This window comes from Lissotriton vulgaris, chromosome 5, assembly GCF_964263255.1.
Source record: "Lissotriton vulgaris chromosome 5, aLisVul1.2, whole genome shotgun sequence".
Taxonomy (NCBI): Eukaryota; Metazoa; Chordata; class Amphibia; order Caudata; family Salamandridae; genus Lissotriton; species Lissotriton vulgaris.
Window position 1 is genome coordinate 374,497,296 of NC_141693.1, and position 20,886 is coordinate 374,518,181.

Below are 20,886 nucleotides of genomic sequence, written 5' to 3' on the forward strand. Positions count from 1 at the left end.
ATCTGCAAGTATTACGTCTAGAACCATACGGTTCTGCAACGTCATGAGTCGATCCGCCTGAAGCTCAGCTGTTAAGTTACTAAGGGCACCAGCAGTTTCTGTAATAGTAGATTCAACTACCCGTGTTAGCTGACGTAGATTTCTACTATTGGCCATAGGCCCCCAAAACGGAAGGAAACCTTTGAAGAAGTCTCCAGCTTCCTGACCAGCGGTATCTTCCTTGCTGAAAACACCTCTTGCTACTCTGGTCTTGTGATAATCTGAAGAAGCAGTGTATGTTGGAGGCAACAACCGAGCAATATAACATGAACCTGAAAAGTCAGCAGGCAGCCATGTATATGCTCTGTCCTGACAGATGAAGTAGGTACCCCTAGCAGTAAGGAAGGCAGGGGAAGAGTTAGACGGAAACACGTAAGTCTCAACGCACTTACTCCTCCCTAGCTGAGCTCTCGAATTTCTCCCATTTCCTTGCAAACAGACTTGACCTCGGTGAGGCACGACCCAGACTGGAGTTGAGCTTTTACGCTTGCTTTCTCCCAAACTAAGGCGATACTCTGTAGAGTTCCAACTCAAATATACCCGTAATTCATCTCTAGGGTAAGATGGAGTATTATTGACGTCTTTAATCATGTCAATAATTCCCTGTACTAAAGCTTTGTTGGCTGAGTTGTATTTAGTGGAACGTGGTGGACGCGGAGGATAGGTCTCAAGGGCATAGGCAAAAATGGTCTGGAAGGCCTGAAATGATCCATTATAGCTAAAAGGCAAGACTAGATAGGGAATGCCTTTATCCATAGTGTGGGGTATCAAGCCACACACCCAGCAGTCTGTAGTGTTAACTACCAGTTGGTGTTGATGTAAGAGCTGTACAAAAGTGTTATTAATAAATTCTGAGCGTCGAGCTTGCTCGTGTTCAGGAAACGAGTGAAAAGAATGCATAGAAGAAACAGTAGAAGTAGCAGGATCAAGGGGAGGTACTGTAGTTACCGGCATAAAAATCAAATGCACACCAAAGACGATTCCACCCACCAACGTTATTAAAACAATCAAAAACGTAACGGCACATTGCATTAGAAAGCATTTGCTGTGAAGAATTCTGTATAGTCTATTTCTGCGAACATAAATTACATTCTCTCGTTGCAGCTCAGGAAGCTCCATCTTCTACAATCCGCTCGCGACCACTGATGTTGTGTACGTAGATGAAAATGCCTCTATCAGCCCTGGGAGTTCCCAGAACAAACAGAAAGATCGACCTTGTGTCTGACCCCCGCAGATTCAACTAGGCACACAGCCACGACCCTACGGCTACCCAGACGGCAAGGCAATTTTTAAAACAACAAAACAATAGCAAACTTCCTGGCTGGAGGCAATGTATCAAAATTCAAATGTATAAAATAGGCAGTTTTCTGCTTTATTTGTCCATATTTCGAGATCGTAAATTGTATCTCAGTTTAGCAGGAGTTGTTTGATCTGGAAACAGTGTATTTTCAGCAGACGTTGCAATGTTCAGGTTCGCAGATGGCAAATGTTCTTTTGTTGCAGATGACAAATGTTCAGAGTTCAAAAGAGCAGTTTCAGGAGGAGAGTCAGAGTTCGATGTGTCAGTGATTAGTTCTGCATCGCTGAAAGGGATAAACCTGGGTATTTGTTCTGTTTCGGAGGCACCAATTCCTTTCTTCACCCAGTTATCATAAGGAAGTGGCAGCGGCACACGTTTGACGTGTGTCGTGTGTATCCAGTTTTTTCGTCCAGCCACACGAATAGCAGTTCTCGTTGCTAGCAACACCTGGTATGGGCCGACGAATCTGGGTTGAAGATTTTTCGTCCTTGCAAAATTACGAATGACGACTTGGTCTCCTGGTTTCAGCTGATGACCTGGACTCTCCGGTGGCTTTGGTAATGCATCGAAAACCTGTTGGTGAATAAGACTCAATTTAGCAGTCAAGTCGAAAAGGTAATCAATCAACATTGGATATTCCAGAGAACAGAATTCTTTTGGCCTTGGCACTCCCCAAACGTTGGCGGGACGACCAAAAACTATTTCGTATGGACTAAGCCCTACTCTAGAATGTACAGTCGCTCTCGTTGATAACAAAGCCAAGGGTAGTGCATCTGGCCAGGACAAACCTGTGGATGCCTGTATTTTAGCAAGTTTCAGCTTGAGGGTGCCATTATAGCCCTCAACTAAACCAGCAGACTGGGGATGGTTCGCACTGTGGAACTTTTGTTTGATCCCTAAACCGGCACACACACTCTGCATAACTTTCCCTACGAACTCACTTCCGTTATCTGACCATACAATCCGTGGCATGCCATATCTAGGGAAATATTCTTTGAGAAGGATTTTGGCAGTGGACAGGGCAGTATTGTCCTTCAGTGGATATGCTTCGATCCATCTGGAGAAAGCACAAACTACCACTAGGACGTACTTTAGATTGTTGCAACGATCCATGTGAATGAAGTCTAACTGAATTACTTCAAAGGGACAGGAAGGAGGAGCGAAATGACCAGCAGGTGTGGGGATTCCCTTGCCAGGATTATGCATCAGGCATACCATGCAATTTCTCACCACTCTCTCTGCACATTTACTAATCCCATCATTCTTCCAGACTGGAGCCAACATCTTACAAATCCCTTTAGAACTGATATGCGCTGCTCCATGTGCCATTGTTACTACTGCAAGCACATACGCATCAGGCAACATCCAACGCTGTTGTTCCGACAAATCAATCCAACACCCACTCGAGTCCAATTTACCCGTACTCTCTTTCCATGCAAGCTTTTCCTCCTCAGTCGCCTCCTTCTGAATTTCTTTCACACTTTCCACTGTGTCCTCACACATTCCAGACTCAGAAATCCATCTTGCAGACGTAGCAACATACATTCTACTCATCATATTTCTAGCTGTCTGTTTAGCGGTCTCATCAGCAAAAGCATTCCCACGACCAATATCATCCGTGATTGCTTTATGAGCACTGCACTTTACAATCGCAACTTCAGTCGGCAAGGTTAGAGATTCCAACAAGTCGTTAACTAGCTGACCATGTTGAATCTTCGTCCCATGGGACGTAATGAAACCTCTCTCTTTCCACAAACGGCCAAAACTATGGGCCACGCCGAATGCGTACTGACTATCTGTGAACACATTCACTCTCTTTCCCTTAGCTAAAACACATGCTCTCGTTAACGCGATCAATTCCGCAGCTTGGGCAGAATTCTGACTTACTCTTGCAGTCTCCACAATCGTACTCAAAGTCGTTACCGCATAGGCAGCAGTCACATCACCATTCTCCAATTTAAAGCAAGACCCATCAACATACAACGTGCCATCTGGATCTGACAACGGAGTGTCTTTAAGATCAATTCGTCCTTTTGTCTCTTCCTCGGTTCTGAAGCAACAGTCATGAGGTTCGTAATCACTCGACTCTTGACTAGTCGGCAACAATGTTGCTGGATTCAATACATTGCATCTTTTGATCTGAATATGACTCGCTAGCAGTGTCAGCTCATAGCCAGATAATCTAGCACTGGTAAGGTGTTGCGTCTTAGTTCGGTTCATGAGTGTGTCCACAGCATGAGGAACCATGACCACTAGCATGTTGTTCATTACCAAACCAGCAGATTGTCGAATGGAAGCCGCAGCTGCCGCTGTAGCTCTCAAACAACTAGGCAACGCTCTAGCTACTGGATCTAATGTTGATGAAAAATACGCACAAGGGCGTTGTTTATCACCAAATCTCTGTGTCAGCACACTCAACGCACAACCTTCTCTCTCGTGAACATAGAGCGTGAATGGCTTACTGTAGTCAGGTGTACCCAACACAGGAGCTGAACACAGTGCATTTCGTAACTCAGAAAAACTCTCCTGACATTCGGCAGACCATGGCACTGGACTCGGAACATTTTTCCCAGTCAAAGCTACCAACGGTTTTGCTAAAAGAGAAAAATTTGGGATCCACTGCCTACAGTATGAGGTAATACCTAAAAAGGCACGTACTTCTCTCTGTGTGGTAGGAACACTCATCTGCGTAATTGCTTTTATTCTTTCTGGGGTCAACTTCCTTCCCTCCTTTGACAAGAGATGACCTAGGTAGGTCACTTCTTGGCAACAATATTGCATTTTCGAAGGTGACACCTTGTGATTCAAACTAGACAAATGATGCAATAGGGAAATTGTAGCTGCTTTGCAAGTTTCCTTGTCATCGGCAGCCACTAGAAGATCATCTACATATTGCACTAAAGCAGAACCAGGAGGAAGTACAAAGGAATCTAACTGACTTTTTAATGCCTGGCTGTAAATGGATGGACTCTCACAATACCCTTGTGGAGCACGTTTAAACCTGAAGCTTCGACCTCCTAAAGTGAAGCCGAAAATATCTCTGCTTTCCTCGGCTATCGGAATGCTGAAAAAGGCATTCTTCAAGTCGATAACTGAAAACCATGTGGCTGTAGCAGGAATCAACGTTAACAATGCAGTTATGTCCGGAACCACAGGAAACTGTGGAATCACAATTTTGTTAACCTCTCTAAGATCTATTACAAACCTATAGACTGGAGGCTTTGAAGGATCTGTACGTTTCAGAATTGGCAATACAGGACTGTTACAGACATTTCCTCTAGTTTCTTCTACTACGCCTTTCTTGATCAAACCTTGCACAATTAATAAAAGTGCGCGTTCACCTTCACTAGAGATTCTGTATTGTGGGATTCGTGGAAATTTGACATTCGCTTTCAAAGTGACTACATATGGTGGAATTTCTAAAAGACCTACATCGTTAGGACCAGTCGCCCAAAGAGTATCAGGGAGAGAACGCAGCTCTGGTGGGAGCGCATCCATCGACAAGTACATCGGAGAGGTGATTCTTTTACCTAACGTAAGCTGTACTCCTTCCGGAGAACAGTACAATGTCGCATATAGGCGTTTTAACAAGTCTAAACCAAGCAGATTTTCATTACAACCTGTCGTCAAAATCAAGGGTGCTTTCAATTGACGTGGTCCAACAGAAATAGACAAAGGACCAGATACGGGGTTGTAAACAGGGGCGCCTGAAAAACCTACAGAAACATTTGTTAAGCCAGACAAAGGTGCGCCAGGGAGTTTCTCATGTATGATAGAACTTTTTGCTGCACCAGTATCCAACAGAAACGGTTCGACTACACCTGATGTTGCTACTGCGACATAAGGCCCACTCTGATCTACTGGAACTGATACTACTCCCTCTCTTTGTCCATGGCTGTCCTAGTACTCACTCTGCTGAAATCCTTCACCAGTTTCACCATAGTCTTCAACATGATATTGCTGAGATCTATTTTGTTGAGCAGACTGTCCATTTCGCTGATCGAAATGATTAGAAGGGCGATCGTTCGTTTGTGGAGGCATAGCACCTCGTCCTCGACCCCTAGAATTTTGCATATAACCACCACGACCTCTCTGAGCTGCCTCAGCATTATTTTGCGCTAAGACTGGACAATCATTTTTGTAATGACCTTCTTTCTTACAATATGCACACTGATTCCACTGGTATTGCGGTCTCTGAGAATTATAATCTGTCCTTTGATATGACCCTTGCTGCGTATTAGTCTGATTCGTGCGAGGCGGATATGCTTGCTGGAAAAGAACTTTAGTTTTTAAATCTTTCGTCTTCTTCTCTGACTTTTCTTTCTCTTCTTTATCCCTATTTTCATAGTACTGGGCAGTCGCAAGTATTTGCGCAGTCGTAGAGACAGCCCACGCACTCTCGGAATCTTTCAATTTATTACTAAGCTCTGGCAACAGATTGTGTACAAATTTATCAACGAATAATCTTTGTCCCCCTTCAGTACTCATATCCTGACCACTATGATCTACGAAAGTCTCTTCAAACCTTGTGAAAAAGTCGGAAACACTTTCGTCCTTCTTTTGCCTGCATGCGGACAATTTGTCCCAATTAACGCGTAATGCTGGCATCAGGGTCTTCATTAAGTCAATTATTCTACCGGGCAAATTAGCAATTAGAGGTTCGGGTTTGGAACCACCTATTTGCTGACCATCCGCTGCAATTATAGCTGCCCAATCACCACCTAGGGCAACTGGATGATTCTCTTTACGAATTTTAGCCCAAATTGGTTGCGGAACTACATTCCCAAATAACATGTCAATGTCCGCTAAATTCATCACACAAGCTTCAACTGTCTGCGCTAACTCTTTGTAATATCCGGCTGGATTCTTACGTGGATCAGGCAAGGCCTGTTTCACCGCTAACACTTCGGCTCGTTTCCACGGAATGTGTATCCACACTCTCTGGAATTGGGCCGGAGCGGCAGCAATACCATTCGGTACGTCAGCTTGTACAGCTTCGCGCCAAATTGGAGGAACCTCCCTCATTGGAGATTGGCGATTCTGCTTCGTACTACGCTTTTCTAACTCCCTCGGTGAACGAAGTGATGGATCATTCCTATAACTTAAAATCAGTTCCATCGCTTCTTTTATATTTTGACCAACTATCATACCTGCAGCGAACTCTTTCTGAACATTAATTAATTCTTCTAAATTTGATTCAGAGTCATCCTCTTCCAATTCCTCACGCAAAAGAGAGCACATTTCATCGAACACATATCGTTGTGTCGGTTCTTTCCATTTCATAAATGTATCTAATACATCTCTAGTACTATATCTTCCACTTTTCGAAATCCATCTAAGAGCTGTGGAATCTAATATTCCCCGTTCTTCAGTACTGGGAAGCTGACTACGTCTCTGCACAGAGTCAGAGGCAGGAGTCTTAATTAGAGTTTTATAGAAGGGAGATAGAATATTAGAGACAGAATCAGTGATTCTCCGACGAACAGAAAGTGGAGTCATAACACTAGCAGAAGCAGAAAATAAAGTAGCAGTTGGAACAGATAGAACAGGAGCAGTAGGAGTAGCAGGCAAAGTAGCCTGTGAAATAACAGGTGTAAGCGATACAGGTATAGGTAAAGAAGCCGGCAACCCTGGAAGAGGGGGTGCCGAAGGAACATTAACATTGACCACAGGAGGTACAGGAGCTTGATTCAGAGGAGCAGGAGCAGGAATACCAGGCTGTCCAGCAACCGGTAAAGGTGGAGCCGTAGCACCCTGTGCATACGGTGGGGGTGACCGTAACAAGTAAGACAACAGAGGATCGTTTTCGGGGTCCTCTACTATCTTAGCTGTACTCGATGGCAGAACAGGATAGCACTTGTCTATCGCTAAATTACGCTCTCTATTGGCCACCTCCATTGCTTTCTCAGACTCGTTGAGTTGCAGCTGCTTAGCAGACTGTTCTAAAGTCAACTCTTGTTCTTTTTGTTCTTTCTTCAACTTTTTAATTTCTCTCTGTTTAGATTCTTTTCGCCAATAGCGAAGAGAATCAAACATTGCCGGCCGGGCTTTCTTCTTGAACAATTTCGTTTCTAAATTATCAATAACTTGGGGTTCAAAACTACCATGCAGTGGCCAACTAAGGACACCGTCTTTCTCCGTATATCGGACCCATACCTCATTATAAGATATAGGACCCACTCCAAACTTACAATATAGATCATAAAGAGGAGTTCCAATCGGAGGAACCAGACATGAGTCCTCCAACCGGGAATCACTGTTGCAACCAAAACACGACAACATACAATTTTTCCGACTTACCATTTTATAATCCGGAACACAGAACAGACAAAAACACAAACAAAGGTGCGCACTCGAACCAAGAACTTAGGCCTACCAAAGCGAACAAATGTACCGATACCCAGAACTAAACCAAATGATTATCGTAACTAGAACAACCAGTGATAATCTTACGAAACCAAACCAAACCAAGAACTAAAAAGGATTTTATCCTAACAGGAACAACCCTTATGAGATAACCAACTAGCAACCACTTAATACTTAACTGAGGCACTGAAGACGTCACCAAGGAGAAACCCGTCTTGTCTCGCCGTACTAAGGACTGCACCTCGGGTCCAAGACAGGGCGACGGTCAAGGCAACGAACCACTGCAGCCGTCCGAACGGGAACCCTCGTGGAAGAGAACGTCGGGCCACTTTTGCGATATGCCGGGATCGATGAAGTGGGGCGCCTCCCTCAGGAATCTTCACACGAAGCTTCTCGAACTCTTCAGGCTTTTGGACCGGTACCGAATGACGTCGCCCTACGTTGGGCGCCAATTGGAGTTCTGGACTTTTTGGTTCTGTCCAGAGGTGTCAGGGATAACACCCGAAGACCCCGGAGTTCTACCTGTCTCGGTGCACAAATAAACAGAAACACGGGCTTCTCGATGGTGACGTCAAAGACCAAAGGTTTATTACTGCAGGGACACAGAAGTCACAAAAACTACACACGGGCAGATTCTAGGAGCCTGTTCGATTTGTACAAAAAGGGTTGCTCCTTATATACTGAATATTGGGCTTCGGGCAAATTCTTTACATGTTGGTACATTCCAAAACTTTTGTGTCCTAAACAATAAATATTTGGCGTTGCACAGGAATCGTCAATAATATCTGATGTCAAAACATTACGAACGAGGGGTTCCCACTGTTCCATCATAATCCCATGTCAACTTTTCATTCAAGACCCGGACCGCCTCATCGTAAATTTCGTTACCTCCCCCTAATAAAGGCCCAGAAGGAAAGGAGCAGAGCCAGGTGCAGAAGATAGAAAAGCAGGATAAGAGATGTTTGTGGGTTGTAAATGGGCAAGGCTACCAGCTTCGGCCGCCTAATCATGATCAGGCCAACGAACACGAGAACCAGTATAGCAGGACTGGCCTCGGGCAGAGGAGACAGTTTCTGTCGAGTCATGTAGCCATGGCGTGTTCTGTTCTAAGGTGCACGTGTCACTAGCAAGGTGAATCTCCGGCTAAAGCTTACGTGTCCTTAAGTGAGAGAGGTCACTGCGTGTCCATTGTCTATGTGAGGGCAAGAAACACAAAATGGCTTCCGTGATCTAAGATAGATGCCATGGGTAGATCAGAAATGTGCTCGTAACAGGAGTGCTCTTGCTCGTAGCTTAGCGAAAACACCAGGATATACTAAATGGATCATTTGCGGTTCACTGATACCAAAATTATGTATTTACGACAGTGTTGAAAACACGGGTTCAAATCGTCACGAAACCTCAAGATACTGCTCTGGGCAACTCATAATGTAAGCCTAAGTTTTAGGACCAGCTTGTCTGCCCCCAGGGTGATGAGGCACTGTGATGAATAAACATAGGAGGCAAAATAATGAAGATTAATTAATGGTACGTGATCGGGCCAACGGCAGTGTTGAGATGTGATCCACTGTCAGAATATTGTTGATAAGCATTTATCATCAAAAGTGAAACACTACTAACTATGCTGGGGTAGTTGTTCAACGTGGAATTTGTACCTGCACAATTTTCAAGCAAATTTCAATAAGGAGTGGGACAAGAGTGTTTTTGGGAGGTTTCTTATGCACATCTGTTTGCACTGGTACATAAGTTCTCGAACCCGTAATAGCAGTACATATTGTTTCCAAAATAGTAGGCACATTGAGTTGGGCGGTTTTACAGGCATTCAGTCTCAGTAGGTCAGTGAGTGAGCGAGAGGGTAGCCCTGAGAAGCAATAAACTGAAGCTGTTCAATTGCAATGCCAGAAATGGTGCAGGCTAAGAGCCAGAGCATCCTGGGGCAGATTTACAAGCCCCTTGCGTCACTTTTGCGTCACTTTTCTCATGATCCACTGTCAGAATATTGTTGATAAGCATTTATCATTAAAAGTGAAACACTACTAACTATGCTGGGGTAGTTGTTCAACGTGGAATTTGTACCTGCACAATTTTCAAGCAAATTTCAATAAGGAGTGGGACAAGAGTGTTTTTGGGAGGTTTCTTATGCACATCTGTTTGCACTGGTACATAAGTTCTCGAACCCGTAATAGCAGTACATATTGTTTCCAAAATAGTAGGCACATTGGGTTGGGCGGTTTTACAGGCATTCAGTCTCAGTAGGTCAGTGAGTGAGCGAGAGGGTAGCCCTGAGAAGCAATAAACTGAAGCTGTTCAATTGCAATGCCAGAAATGGTGCAGGCTAAGAGCCAGAGCATCCTGGGGCAGATTTACAAGCCCCTTGCCTCACTTTTGCGTCACTTTTCTCATGTTAAAAATGACGCAAAAGTGGCATATTTAGCCCTAAAGCAGATGTGAACAGTTTTACCATGAATAGGAGGTTGTTTCTCTCACGAAAGGCGATCAAACTTGAACCAACTTGGAAAGAAATGCCAAAATGAAGCATTAGTTATATTAAATGGACAAATGGAATTCATTTTTGTTTGTGTCATTGTTCTTATATATTCAGTACATTATTTTGAACACCGAACTGTGAGCCTATTCTATTTCCTCTGTAGCCAGTGATGCCTACACAGGAAAGGATGCTGAACAGCAATGTAAATTTCAAGTTTGAAGATGCAGTAGGTTGTTCTCCTTAACAGCTGACCTTGCGCATAGCCATGGGTATGCCCGGTGGCAGGACATCCAGAACGATACCCGCTACATGATTCTGAATGAGCCTTTCAAGTCAGAAATACACAAGGGAAACTACCTGGAGATGAAGAATAAGTTTCTCGCCCGAAGATTCAAGGTATTTACTCTACTGAAGCACCCTGCTAAATTCTTGGCACCTCCTTTTACAGACTCAAAGGCAGGGCCACTGGAATTATGCATTAGGGGAGGACCAAATTATGCATCAAGGTTGACTAAATTATGCGGTAAGAAAAGTCAAGTTATGTAGCCTGATCCAGCATATTTTGTGACTGTATTATTTTTTTATTTTGTCATTTTTGCACTAATTAACACTGTCTGGGCAAAGGTGTCAATCTCATTAGTACCAGTTTAATACCTAAATACAGCAATAAGCAACAGAAAGAGGGCCCTTCAACCTGTGTAAAGGCCCTCCCACTGAAAGGCAACATTTGTTGATCTATATTTTGTAACTTTTGATCAGTTTGAGCTATAAACAACTTTCTTTTTTGTTCAAATCTGTAGATTAAGCAGCAGATGATGTATTATGTGGCAATGCAGCAAATCCTTAATTATGCAGAAAACACTGCAGCCACAAAATCACATAATTCCCGTGTCCTGCTTATAGGCAGCAGAGAGTATAAATAGCTGCGTCCCCTTTCTACAGTTTGTTGCGCCTGTTGACTAACAAAGGACACTTCCTAAGAATTGTTAAAATCTACATGTCAAGAAAAGTCCAAAGTTGACAGATTTTTGTCCCCAGCCGCTCATCGTAATGAGTAATACATTCACCACTGTGAGTTTCCCACCAGCCAAAGCTCAGCATATTGCGTTTTTCAGCTAGCTGCATTCCCCATTCTCTAATGGGTGTTACATTGAATCTGAATGGTACTCATTTACAAAGCTATCCAAAAACCCTAGCACTGATATTATCTTCCGAAACCTCATTAACCATTAATTCACCCTCAAGGCCAACATCACAAGACATCATAAAAAACTTTTTGGGGTCCACACTATAGGGCGTGTAATTATTCTAGCCATGACAACCAATGCCGTGATCACTATGGACCAGTAATGCATTTGTGCGCAAACTTCTATTTGCACCCCAAGTGTGATTACAATTAGGGTGCAAATTACTCGAGTAAATTCACTGTATTCATACCTTAAAATGGGAAATACCAAGCACTATTAGCATTGTACTTCAATTCCAACTTCTACAAAATTTGCTTGCTATTGCAATTTAGTGGGTGTAAAGTTCTCACCAGAATTTTGAAGCCCAAGCATTATCCGGCTGGTAGTTTCACACCAAATCTGAGATGCTCGGCCGACACTCTTTCATATAAGGTGCCACATGCTTAACATAAGAATGTTAAAAATAATCTTTTCAGTCAGGTTAGAAAACAATGACGAGAAAATTGGTTAAAAGTCAGATAAAAACTCTGCTGTTCGCCTGTTTGCTCTCTTCTACTGAATTAACTTAGCCAGTATCAGTTCACACATCTTCTCGAAAATATTTCTATTACTAGTTGTTAAATTTAACTATATTTTATGGACTTCTTCTACTCACATGGATTCAATGTATTCCATTGTTGATCAGACTCTGTAAACGGCATACGATTTGTGAAATTCAATGTTAATTTGCAAATACCACGGCCTTTGCCTCAGTCATTCTAGAGTTTCCAGACCATTCATTATATAAACTGGAAATATACCTGCACTTGTCCTTTAAGTTAAAGGAGGTCATGAAAAGGTAAGGGAATGATCAACAAGGTGTTGGGCTGCCCAATGCCGACTTAATGGCCAACTAGAACAATGCCCTCTTCAGAACTATAGAAGATGTATTCATACATGCAAGGGAGCCCTGATTGTGTTTCTAAGGTCCACACTTTCCCAAATAGTGACGCCAAATCTATATTAGCAATTTTAAAAACATCCCTGAATCCTACTATGCATCTTACAATGAAGCCTTGCTTTCCACTCGATTGACTTGTGTGCTGTTTTTAGGTCGAGGGACCTATAAGCTGCGAAGCAGCTTCCGGTCCGGAGATCTTTTTTTTTTTTTTTTATTCTTTTTTATTTAATGAGAGTTTATGTACACATATCACATAACAAAATACAATTCATTCCAGAAAATGCAGTATGCCAAGCAGACATACATAAACAAATAATGGCCACGTATAAATATAAAGGGAAAACGAGAAGCGAAAGAAAAGCAGGATTCTTCCTAATTAAATTACATCAAAACGTAGCCAATTCTTTACATTTCATGTCTCTACAAACAGCATTCTAACTAAAATAGACTATACAGAGAAAAATCCTAAGGCAGAGCATTTGCAATCCCGCTTGGGTAACCCCTCATCCTTGCCGCTCTCCAGCTAGCCACTGGTGCCCAAAGCCGTAGCCCCATCTCTTTTGTTTTTAAGCCCTTGAGTTCATAGAGGGTGCCCTCAATGTTATGGATGCCGAGAAGCCTACATAGCCCATTTGAAATGTTGGAGCCTCTATATCTTTCCAGGCGGCTAATATTAATATTCGGAGTACAGCTGCCGCTATGAAAACTAGGGCTTCCTCCTCGATCCTTAAATTCAGTTTGATATCGCATCCGATAATCAGTAATGTTGAGGATAAATTCAATTTGACATCTAGCAGTCCCTACCGGTCCGGAGATCTTATGTTGTATAGTAGGGCGATAAAGAAACCGCCTCCCTGCCCTGTCTCTCCTCCATTGGCTGGCTTCCTAAACGGAGGCCAGCCATTGGAGGAGAGAGCCCTTCCTCCAAAGAAGCTCCGTCTTTTTCGGATTTGGGGGCGTAAGTTTTGCTGTTCTTTAGACAGTGACGTTGTCCGTCACTCAGGACAGCAAAACACGCCCCCGAATCCGAAAATTTCGGAGCTTTGCAGGCAGCCATTTCGGCCTGACCGCGTCGGCCGTTGCATCCATCTGCTTGCTTCCATGAGCCTCCTTCTCACAAGCCTCCTTCTAATCGTTATTCATCTCACTCCCAATGATATTTAGTGGAAGCCCTCCGCCTCCGCTCCTATCTTGCAACTAAACTACAGCTAAAGCCCCATTTGTCCGCTCCTGTTAACACACTTCGGGAAAGACAGTAACTGCTTTTGGTCGGGAGGGGGTCGCCATTTTCAACTGCGATGGTGACAAAGCGCCGACTAGTGAGTGGAGTGGGACCTAGGCGAGCTGACATCCCCAGGCAGAGCGAGGAGGCAGCGGCTTTCTTGCTGCTCGTGTTGGTGACCCCCACCTGTCTTCCCCCTCCCCTTGGCGCCGTTTTCTCTACCTCCCCCTTGCTCTCCTCACGCAGTGCCATTTATTTATCTATTTATTTATTTATGCCATGCTATATAGCACGAACTTTACCCGAAGGTGTCAGAGCGCTTCACAATAGGGACAGGGCTGATACATGAGACCAATTAAGTGAGCAAAGTCCAAAACAAACGTTACATTAAAGAAGCAAAATTACAATCGTGAGCCAACAAACTACAAGAGGCAGCAAGGGTGCATTACAAAAGGACAATCGTGAGCCAACAAATACAAGATTTAGGAAACGGTGCATTACAAAAGTGGCAATCAAAAGACCCGACCACCGCATAGTGTGCTGGAGTGCGGCCCACGTCCTGCCTAGCTGCCGCACGCCCCGCGTGGTCCCCGTGCCCACCCCACACGCACGGGCTCCCACTCCGCACCCCGAGCATCCCCACGCCCCTAACCCAGGACTCAGTTGGCACCTCCGTGCCAAGTGGTGCTCTCCCCCGACAGCCTCCGACAGCACCTCACATCCCCTGCCATCTTCCGAGCCTAGCTTTCCCCGCAACAGTTCTTTTAGGCCGCCAATGATGCCCTGTACCCCCAAGACCATCACAGTCCCCATCCACCAGACCGGCAACCTTCTATCAATGCATCGTGTACGTGTGCGTGGTACCCGTGCCCACCCCACACGCACGGGCTCCCACTCCACACCCCGAGCATCCCCACGCCCCTAACCCAGGACTCAGTTGGCACCTCCGTGCCAAGTGGTGCTCTCCCCCGACAGCACCTCACATCCCCTGCCATCTTCCGAGCCTAGCTTTCCCCGCAACAGTTCTTTTAGGCCGCCAATGATGCCCTGTACCCTCCAAGACCACCACCAGTCCCCATCCACCAGACCGGCAACCTTCCATCAATGCATCATGTATGTGTGTTTTGTCCTAAGTCAATTTAAACTGCTGGCCCTGCATAAAGAAAGTCATTTTGAAATATGGAGCCACAAATAGCGTATTTAGAAAAACCATGGTGTGAACCCCAGTGGAGCGAAAACTTTCATTGGCTCGGCGCACCATATGCGGACTTTCTATTCTATTTGTGATACCAGCCATCCCAAGCCTCACTTTCCCAGCAGCATTTCTTTTAGGCCGCCAAAGATGCCCCGTGCCCCCCACGACCACAAAACCATCCCCGTCCATCAGACCGGCAATCTCCTCCCGCTACCCGCCGTAGCTCCCTGCCTCCCCCCCCCCCCCCGCCTCAAATTGGTGCCCGCCTCACTCGGTCACTCTTTAGGAAACATGTGTCACGCTCCCTTGCGAGCCCCCCCTCCCCTCCCCCCACCCCGCCTCCGGCCGAAGCCAGCGTTGAAGCACCATTGTGCAGCTCCGCGATGACCCGAGCGCTTAACCCCCTCCCACCGTCCTGGGCAAGCAATCCAAGGATACCAGCGCCCCCCTCCCATCTTTAAAGCCCCTTTCTGCCGTGCAACGATTGTCCTGATGTAGTCCATGCAGACCTACAAGAGCTGTATAGAGGGACAGTGTTTCCGGATAGGATTCAAGGAGTGCCTGAAAGTTTTAGTGCCGCTTTGTTGAGCTGTCATGTGGAGGCCGGACTTGTATTTATTTTGTGTCTGTAGACATCACGGGATTGAGCTCTGATCTCAATTGTCTAATTATGAGATTTATACTGTTGTGAGTGCGCCAGACTGAAATGCACTGCTATCGAGAATTATCGACTGCTCAATGGTCGAAAGAAGAATTCGGACAGCAATGGATTTTAACCACTTTTTAAAAGGCATGGCTTTGGTGGAGCTCTAAAAATAGATTTCAGTGAAATAAGAAATAGGATGTTTCTGATTCTTACTGTCTGAGTCTAGTGAGCCGATGGTAATGCAGTGTAGATCAGTTACCTAACACACTTTGAGTTTGTGAATATATAAGTGAAGAACTACTGCTTATCTTGAATTTCTTGTTTAGCGCAGAAACAACCCAGATGCAGTGCTTCAGACATGCATGAAAGCCTGCTGCTTCCTGCTGCTAGTGCTTTTTAGGCCGAGGGGATGTTAATGCAGAGGTCAGTCAGTTAATGAACTGGGAATAGTCACCGGCTCCCAAACCTGTTGGGGCTGAGGAAATGGAAAGTTATGGGCAGGCAGGGCGATTATAAGATTACATGATTAATTAATTAAACTCAACAACTTTCGCAGTAGGTTCTGCAAGCAATAATTGACACGAAGTGTGCGTAATCCGGGATGCTCTATCAGTAGCCTACACCAGAATCATCCTAAACGGAAACAATTTGAGAGTTTAGTGTGATATTCAACGTCGACATTTTATAAACACGATGCTGAAAGTTGTTGCCCTGCAGCCCAGTGCTTTCAAAAGTGAACGGGCAAAGACTGCCTGCAGGACTACAGATGGATAACAGCCCTTCTGCATACAGGTAAACTTGACATTGTACCAGTAAATCTCTTAAAGTTGTGACAGCATGAAGCAGATAGAACAGATTTGCGACAAGAAAGGAAAATAAGCCAATGGGTCTCGGCTCGCCTCTTTGACTTTGCCCATGGGGATCTCTTTCCTTTGCCAATTCTTTTTGCTGATGCCATCAAGACAGAGCCTCTGTTCCCTGCTTGTCATCCCGGTTTTTCTGTGCCTATGTGTGCGTGTCTCTGTCTGTCTGTGTGTGTGTGGCTCTGTTCAGATTCAGAGTGCAGAGTGCAGAGTGCAGAGTGCAGAGTGTGAGTGCAGAGTGCAGATTCAGAGTGCAATGCCATTTATTTAACAATTAAGCTATTGGCAATGTAAATGACCATGCTATTTATTTATGATTTAAAAAAATAAGTCACGAGCAATGCCAATAGCTCTACCTTTAATAATGCGGAGACCATTGCATTGTAAATGCTTGTTATCTATTGCCCTGTTAGAAATTAGGGTCTCTAGTGTGCACCTTTATCCAAGTAGGGACCCTTCTTCCTAGTCAGGGTAAGGAGGGCACACTTCTAAAATAACCCCTGTTCACCCCCTTGGTAGCTTGGCATGAGCAGCCAGGCTTATCTCAAAGGCAGTTTGTAAAGCATTTGTGCATGCATACAGTAACACAGTGAAAACACTACAAATGGACACCACACCAGTGGCAAAGTGCCCAAAGCATCTAGACCAGCATAAACGAAGTCCACCACACAGCAACACACAGGAGGCAAAGGCATAGAATACAGGGGAAATCCATGTCAATGGTGCTAGGTCTAACATGCCCTATACATAATACCGTATGATTTGATCGGTGAGTGAGTTGAGGGACTGAGTGAATGAGTGATTTTCATTGGTAACATAGAAACATTTCAATATCACTTAAATCGAACTAGTCATTGACCAGCTTTAGGGATCACTCCATCTCTTCTGGCCTATCAACAGCAAAACCCACCAAAAATGTCCTCCACTCTCCCCCGCTCACTGATACACGAATCATTCACACTGCTCTTCCTTGTACCTTTTTCCGATGGCCCCCAAAGTCAGTTACAGTGCTTTAATGCTGCCTAGCTGGGTTCACTTGAATGCATTACCAATAATATCTATATGCCACATTCATCGCACCACCTATCCTGCACAACTTTCAAATAAATAAAACGACAAAAGGAAATTCACAGAATCTATCATACAAAATAATCTTTATTTTTGACAAAGTGATGGGTGGAAATACTTGCAACTGCATTTGTTAAAAAGACTCTAAAATATCTATAATTGTTGGTCATAGTCTCTGCACGATTTAAAAGTTTGGTACATGGGTAGATATTTTTATAATTCCACCACACTCATTTATGGTTCGCCTAATCTGCTAGATAACTGAAATATTTTATTCTTTGGCAACGTTAATGGTGCAGACCCTGAAAGCATCTATGAAAACATAGCATTTTAAGTTCATTTTGCAACCAAGTTGGCAATTCCTCCAGTGTATCTGCAATTCGGATGCTTCATCACACACGAAAGGGCATCACACTGTTTGGTTGACAGTCATATGTGGCCAGTGTTAGGAAGAAGGCCCTGCCTAAGAGCTGTAGGTAAAACAATTTCTTCAGTGGCAATTGAGAGGACGCAAGCAATTTTCACAGGTACTGAAAAAGTCACAACACTAGAAACTCTCGATAGTGAAACAAAATAATACAAGTGCGTTTGTGTTGTCCTCACGTGTCTACTCAAGAGACTGACCTTCACATAGTACAGGAAGGAGTTCTTCAGGAGTACTCTTTTACATATTCTTACCTAGCTTACTGAATGAGGCTCGAAATATCTAATTTCCTATTAGCAAAAGGGCAAAGATGTTGACATATGGATATTCTCTGAATACTCCCATTTTATTCCCATTTTAGATGTTTTGAGGCCAATTCAGAAGGGCATGTAACAGTATGCAAAAGTGTACTACAGGAGTCCTACTTTATGTACCACAAATGCCTTTGTGAATAGGTCCTGTTATTTCTTCATGCATCTCAGTTCACCTTGAATGTACCCTACATTTTCAAATCGAAACAAAAATCGTTATTACTGGTTATTTCCTTTCACAATATTCCTCTAGACAAGTGCTTTTTTTCTAGAATAGTGTGGTCACTTTCACACACCTACTCCACACTTTGGGTCAAATATTTATCAATATTTGATGTAGCACAACGCAGCAAGACAACTTGCTGCGAGGTGTCAAATGCAGATGGCAGGAATGCGCCCTATCTATTAGGATAAGGCCCATTCCTGCTCTCCCTCTCTGCTGGCGCACTATTTGCTTCCAAACGCCAATGCAGGAACCCTTGCGCCATGGTGCTAGTGTGCCGGTGTTGCAGGAAGGATTGATTTTGTGCAGGAAGGGACACCTTCCTGCACAAAATCAATCCTCTGAGTCTTTTTCCTCTTTCTATGTGTGGCACAGAATAAAGGGGAAAGGAAAAAAAACAGAAGAAATAAACATATTTTCCTCATTACACCTTCCCTGTAAATTGCAGCATTTTGATGTCTTGCATTACTCCATATTTACTATACCACGCAGAGCCACACATGCTAGCTCTGCTTGGCACAGCAAATCCCACTTAAGGACTTGCGTTGCCGTTGTGTCACCTTGAGTGGCGCAAGGGCAACTCAAGCCCTTGATAAATCTGGGCCCTCATGTCTAGTTAAAGTAGGGGCCAATTTAGAAACACAGATAAGAGCGGTAAAAGAACTACAATATGTCAGTATTGCCAAGTTACAGGTTTGTGAGCATGCACCCTATTTGACTTGCCTGGTCAGATGCCTAAGGGCAGCTTGTCCCCTCACACAACCACTCAGGACTCCTTGAACTAAGGTTTTTGCCTCAACTAGGGGTACAATTTAATACAGACCATCATTACAAGAAACCAGATAGGTTCACCCCTGGTTCTGAAATGTGGATTATAAAGCTACTTACCACCCACCTTTATATGTAGTGTCACCTCCAAAGTACGCTCAAGTCACTAATGAATGGTTATCAGAATTTTCCATAAAAAAAGTAAATAAATAATTGTCAAGATCCTCTTGCCTAGAGAGGAGCACTCTGTGATACTTACACCTGGGGATTTTCTGCACACCTGGGGAAATATTAAGTAAAGGGTACACTGCCATGGTCTGTTGTGCGTCGTACATCCTTTTATAGATAATGCGCTTCCACAAGTCAGACCCACACTCCTGCCAGCCCTGGGGACATCACATTAGTGAAAGGCAGACTGGTTGTTTGAAGCAGTTAGACCGCCTTTGACTGAGTTACCATAATCACCCTCAGATCTAAAAGGGAGAAGAAATCCCCCTGCAAGCAGGAGCAGTGAGAGACTGCACTTGCATACAGGAAGGGTGTCTGGGAAGTCCTTGGGACCCTTGTGTCCCCATTAATAAAGAAGCCCTCTGTGGACACATCTCAGTGCACCTCTGAACAGCTTCTCTACCTTCACACCCATGTCTATAGTACAACACAGGCTCAAGGGCAAAATATTTCCTGATTTGCATACACCACTTGCCCATGCAAATAAGGAAACACCCCTTGAGATTGAGCCAGTGCAGTGCTAGGTGCACTTGAGCAATGTGTATTACAGAAGGGGCTTCTGCCTTTTCTGTAATACCAAAAATGCCTGGGAGTGCAGAAACCAGCCACACATGCCCGTTGTCCCCCACCTCCCCCCCCCCCCCAACCCCTTGGCACTTTTCATAGTACAGCTCCTGGTGGTAAATTTACACTGATAACTGAAATCCACACTCCTAAATTTTCTACATATCCTGTTTTGTGAATTAGGATCAACAGGTTACCAGTAGAGACACCAGTTTTCACATATATGAGTTGAAATTGCTCAAGTAAAAGGTTTTCTGAATTGGGCCCTATGTTTCTCTATTTTTTGTAGATATGCTGGTCTCACTCAACACTTTGATGAAATGCTCTCCTGTATGTTTTGTGTTTCCCTAGCTGCTAGAGCAGGCGTTGGTGATTGAGGAACAGCTTCGGAGGGCCGCGTACCTCAACATGACCCAGGATCCCAATCATCCAGCCATGGCCCTCAACGCTCGCTTGGCAGAAGTGGAATGTCTAGCTGAGAGTCATCAGCACCTTTCCAAAGAATCGCTGGCTGGGAATAAGCCGGCCAATGCTGTCCTTCACAAAGGTTGGTGACCTCCCACTTTTGTATCCACCTCACCCAATCAGAGAGCCAGGAAGACAATCGGAGAACATGAAGACAATGCTTTCCCAATACAGGAAGGTTTGCTTGGCACCCCTCAGATTGTAAATAAATTACATTTCTAGAAAATGGCTGAATGTATTTATAAAATGAAGCAAATTCTTGGAAAATCATGCTTTTTAAAAAGTTTTCTTTATAAGTAGACACCACTGGCACAATGCACCAAATACAATTGTACATTTTATCATGGCACAGTATTTTTGTTGAAATACATTTCTAATTAAAATATTTTTTATTCAAGTATGGGAAACCGTGGCAGTTTCTTATTGGTAAAGTTCTTCAGTATAAGCAATCTTCACAGACTTCTACTTCTAAATAAGTGCCATTGATCATGAGGGTTGTAGGGCTCAAATAAGCCAGAGGTCACTGAGCGCCTTTCTCCCTGATAATGCCCTAGAATGGAGCAGATGCTATACATTTTACATGTATGGC

At 44.2% G+C, this 20,886-nt stretch overlaps 1 protein-coding gene across 1 annotated transcript in view; it reads left to right on the forward strand.

Moving 5' to 3' along the window:
- Positions 1 to 20,886, forward strand: part of CHD5 (chromodomain helicase DNA binding protein 5) — a 1,029,381-nt gene that overhangs the window by 885,823 nt on the left and 122,672 nt on the right. Inside the window, exons 37-38 of the mRNA XM_086921723.1 lie at positions 10,457 to 10,589; positions 20,184 to 20,379. Of these exons, the coding sequence (XP_086777849.1) occupies positions 10,457 to 10,589; positions 20,184 to 20,379 (329 nt within the window). The remainder of the gene's footprint in view (positions 1 to 10,456; positions 10,590 to 20,183; positions 20,380 to 20,886) is intronic.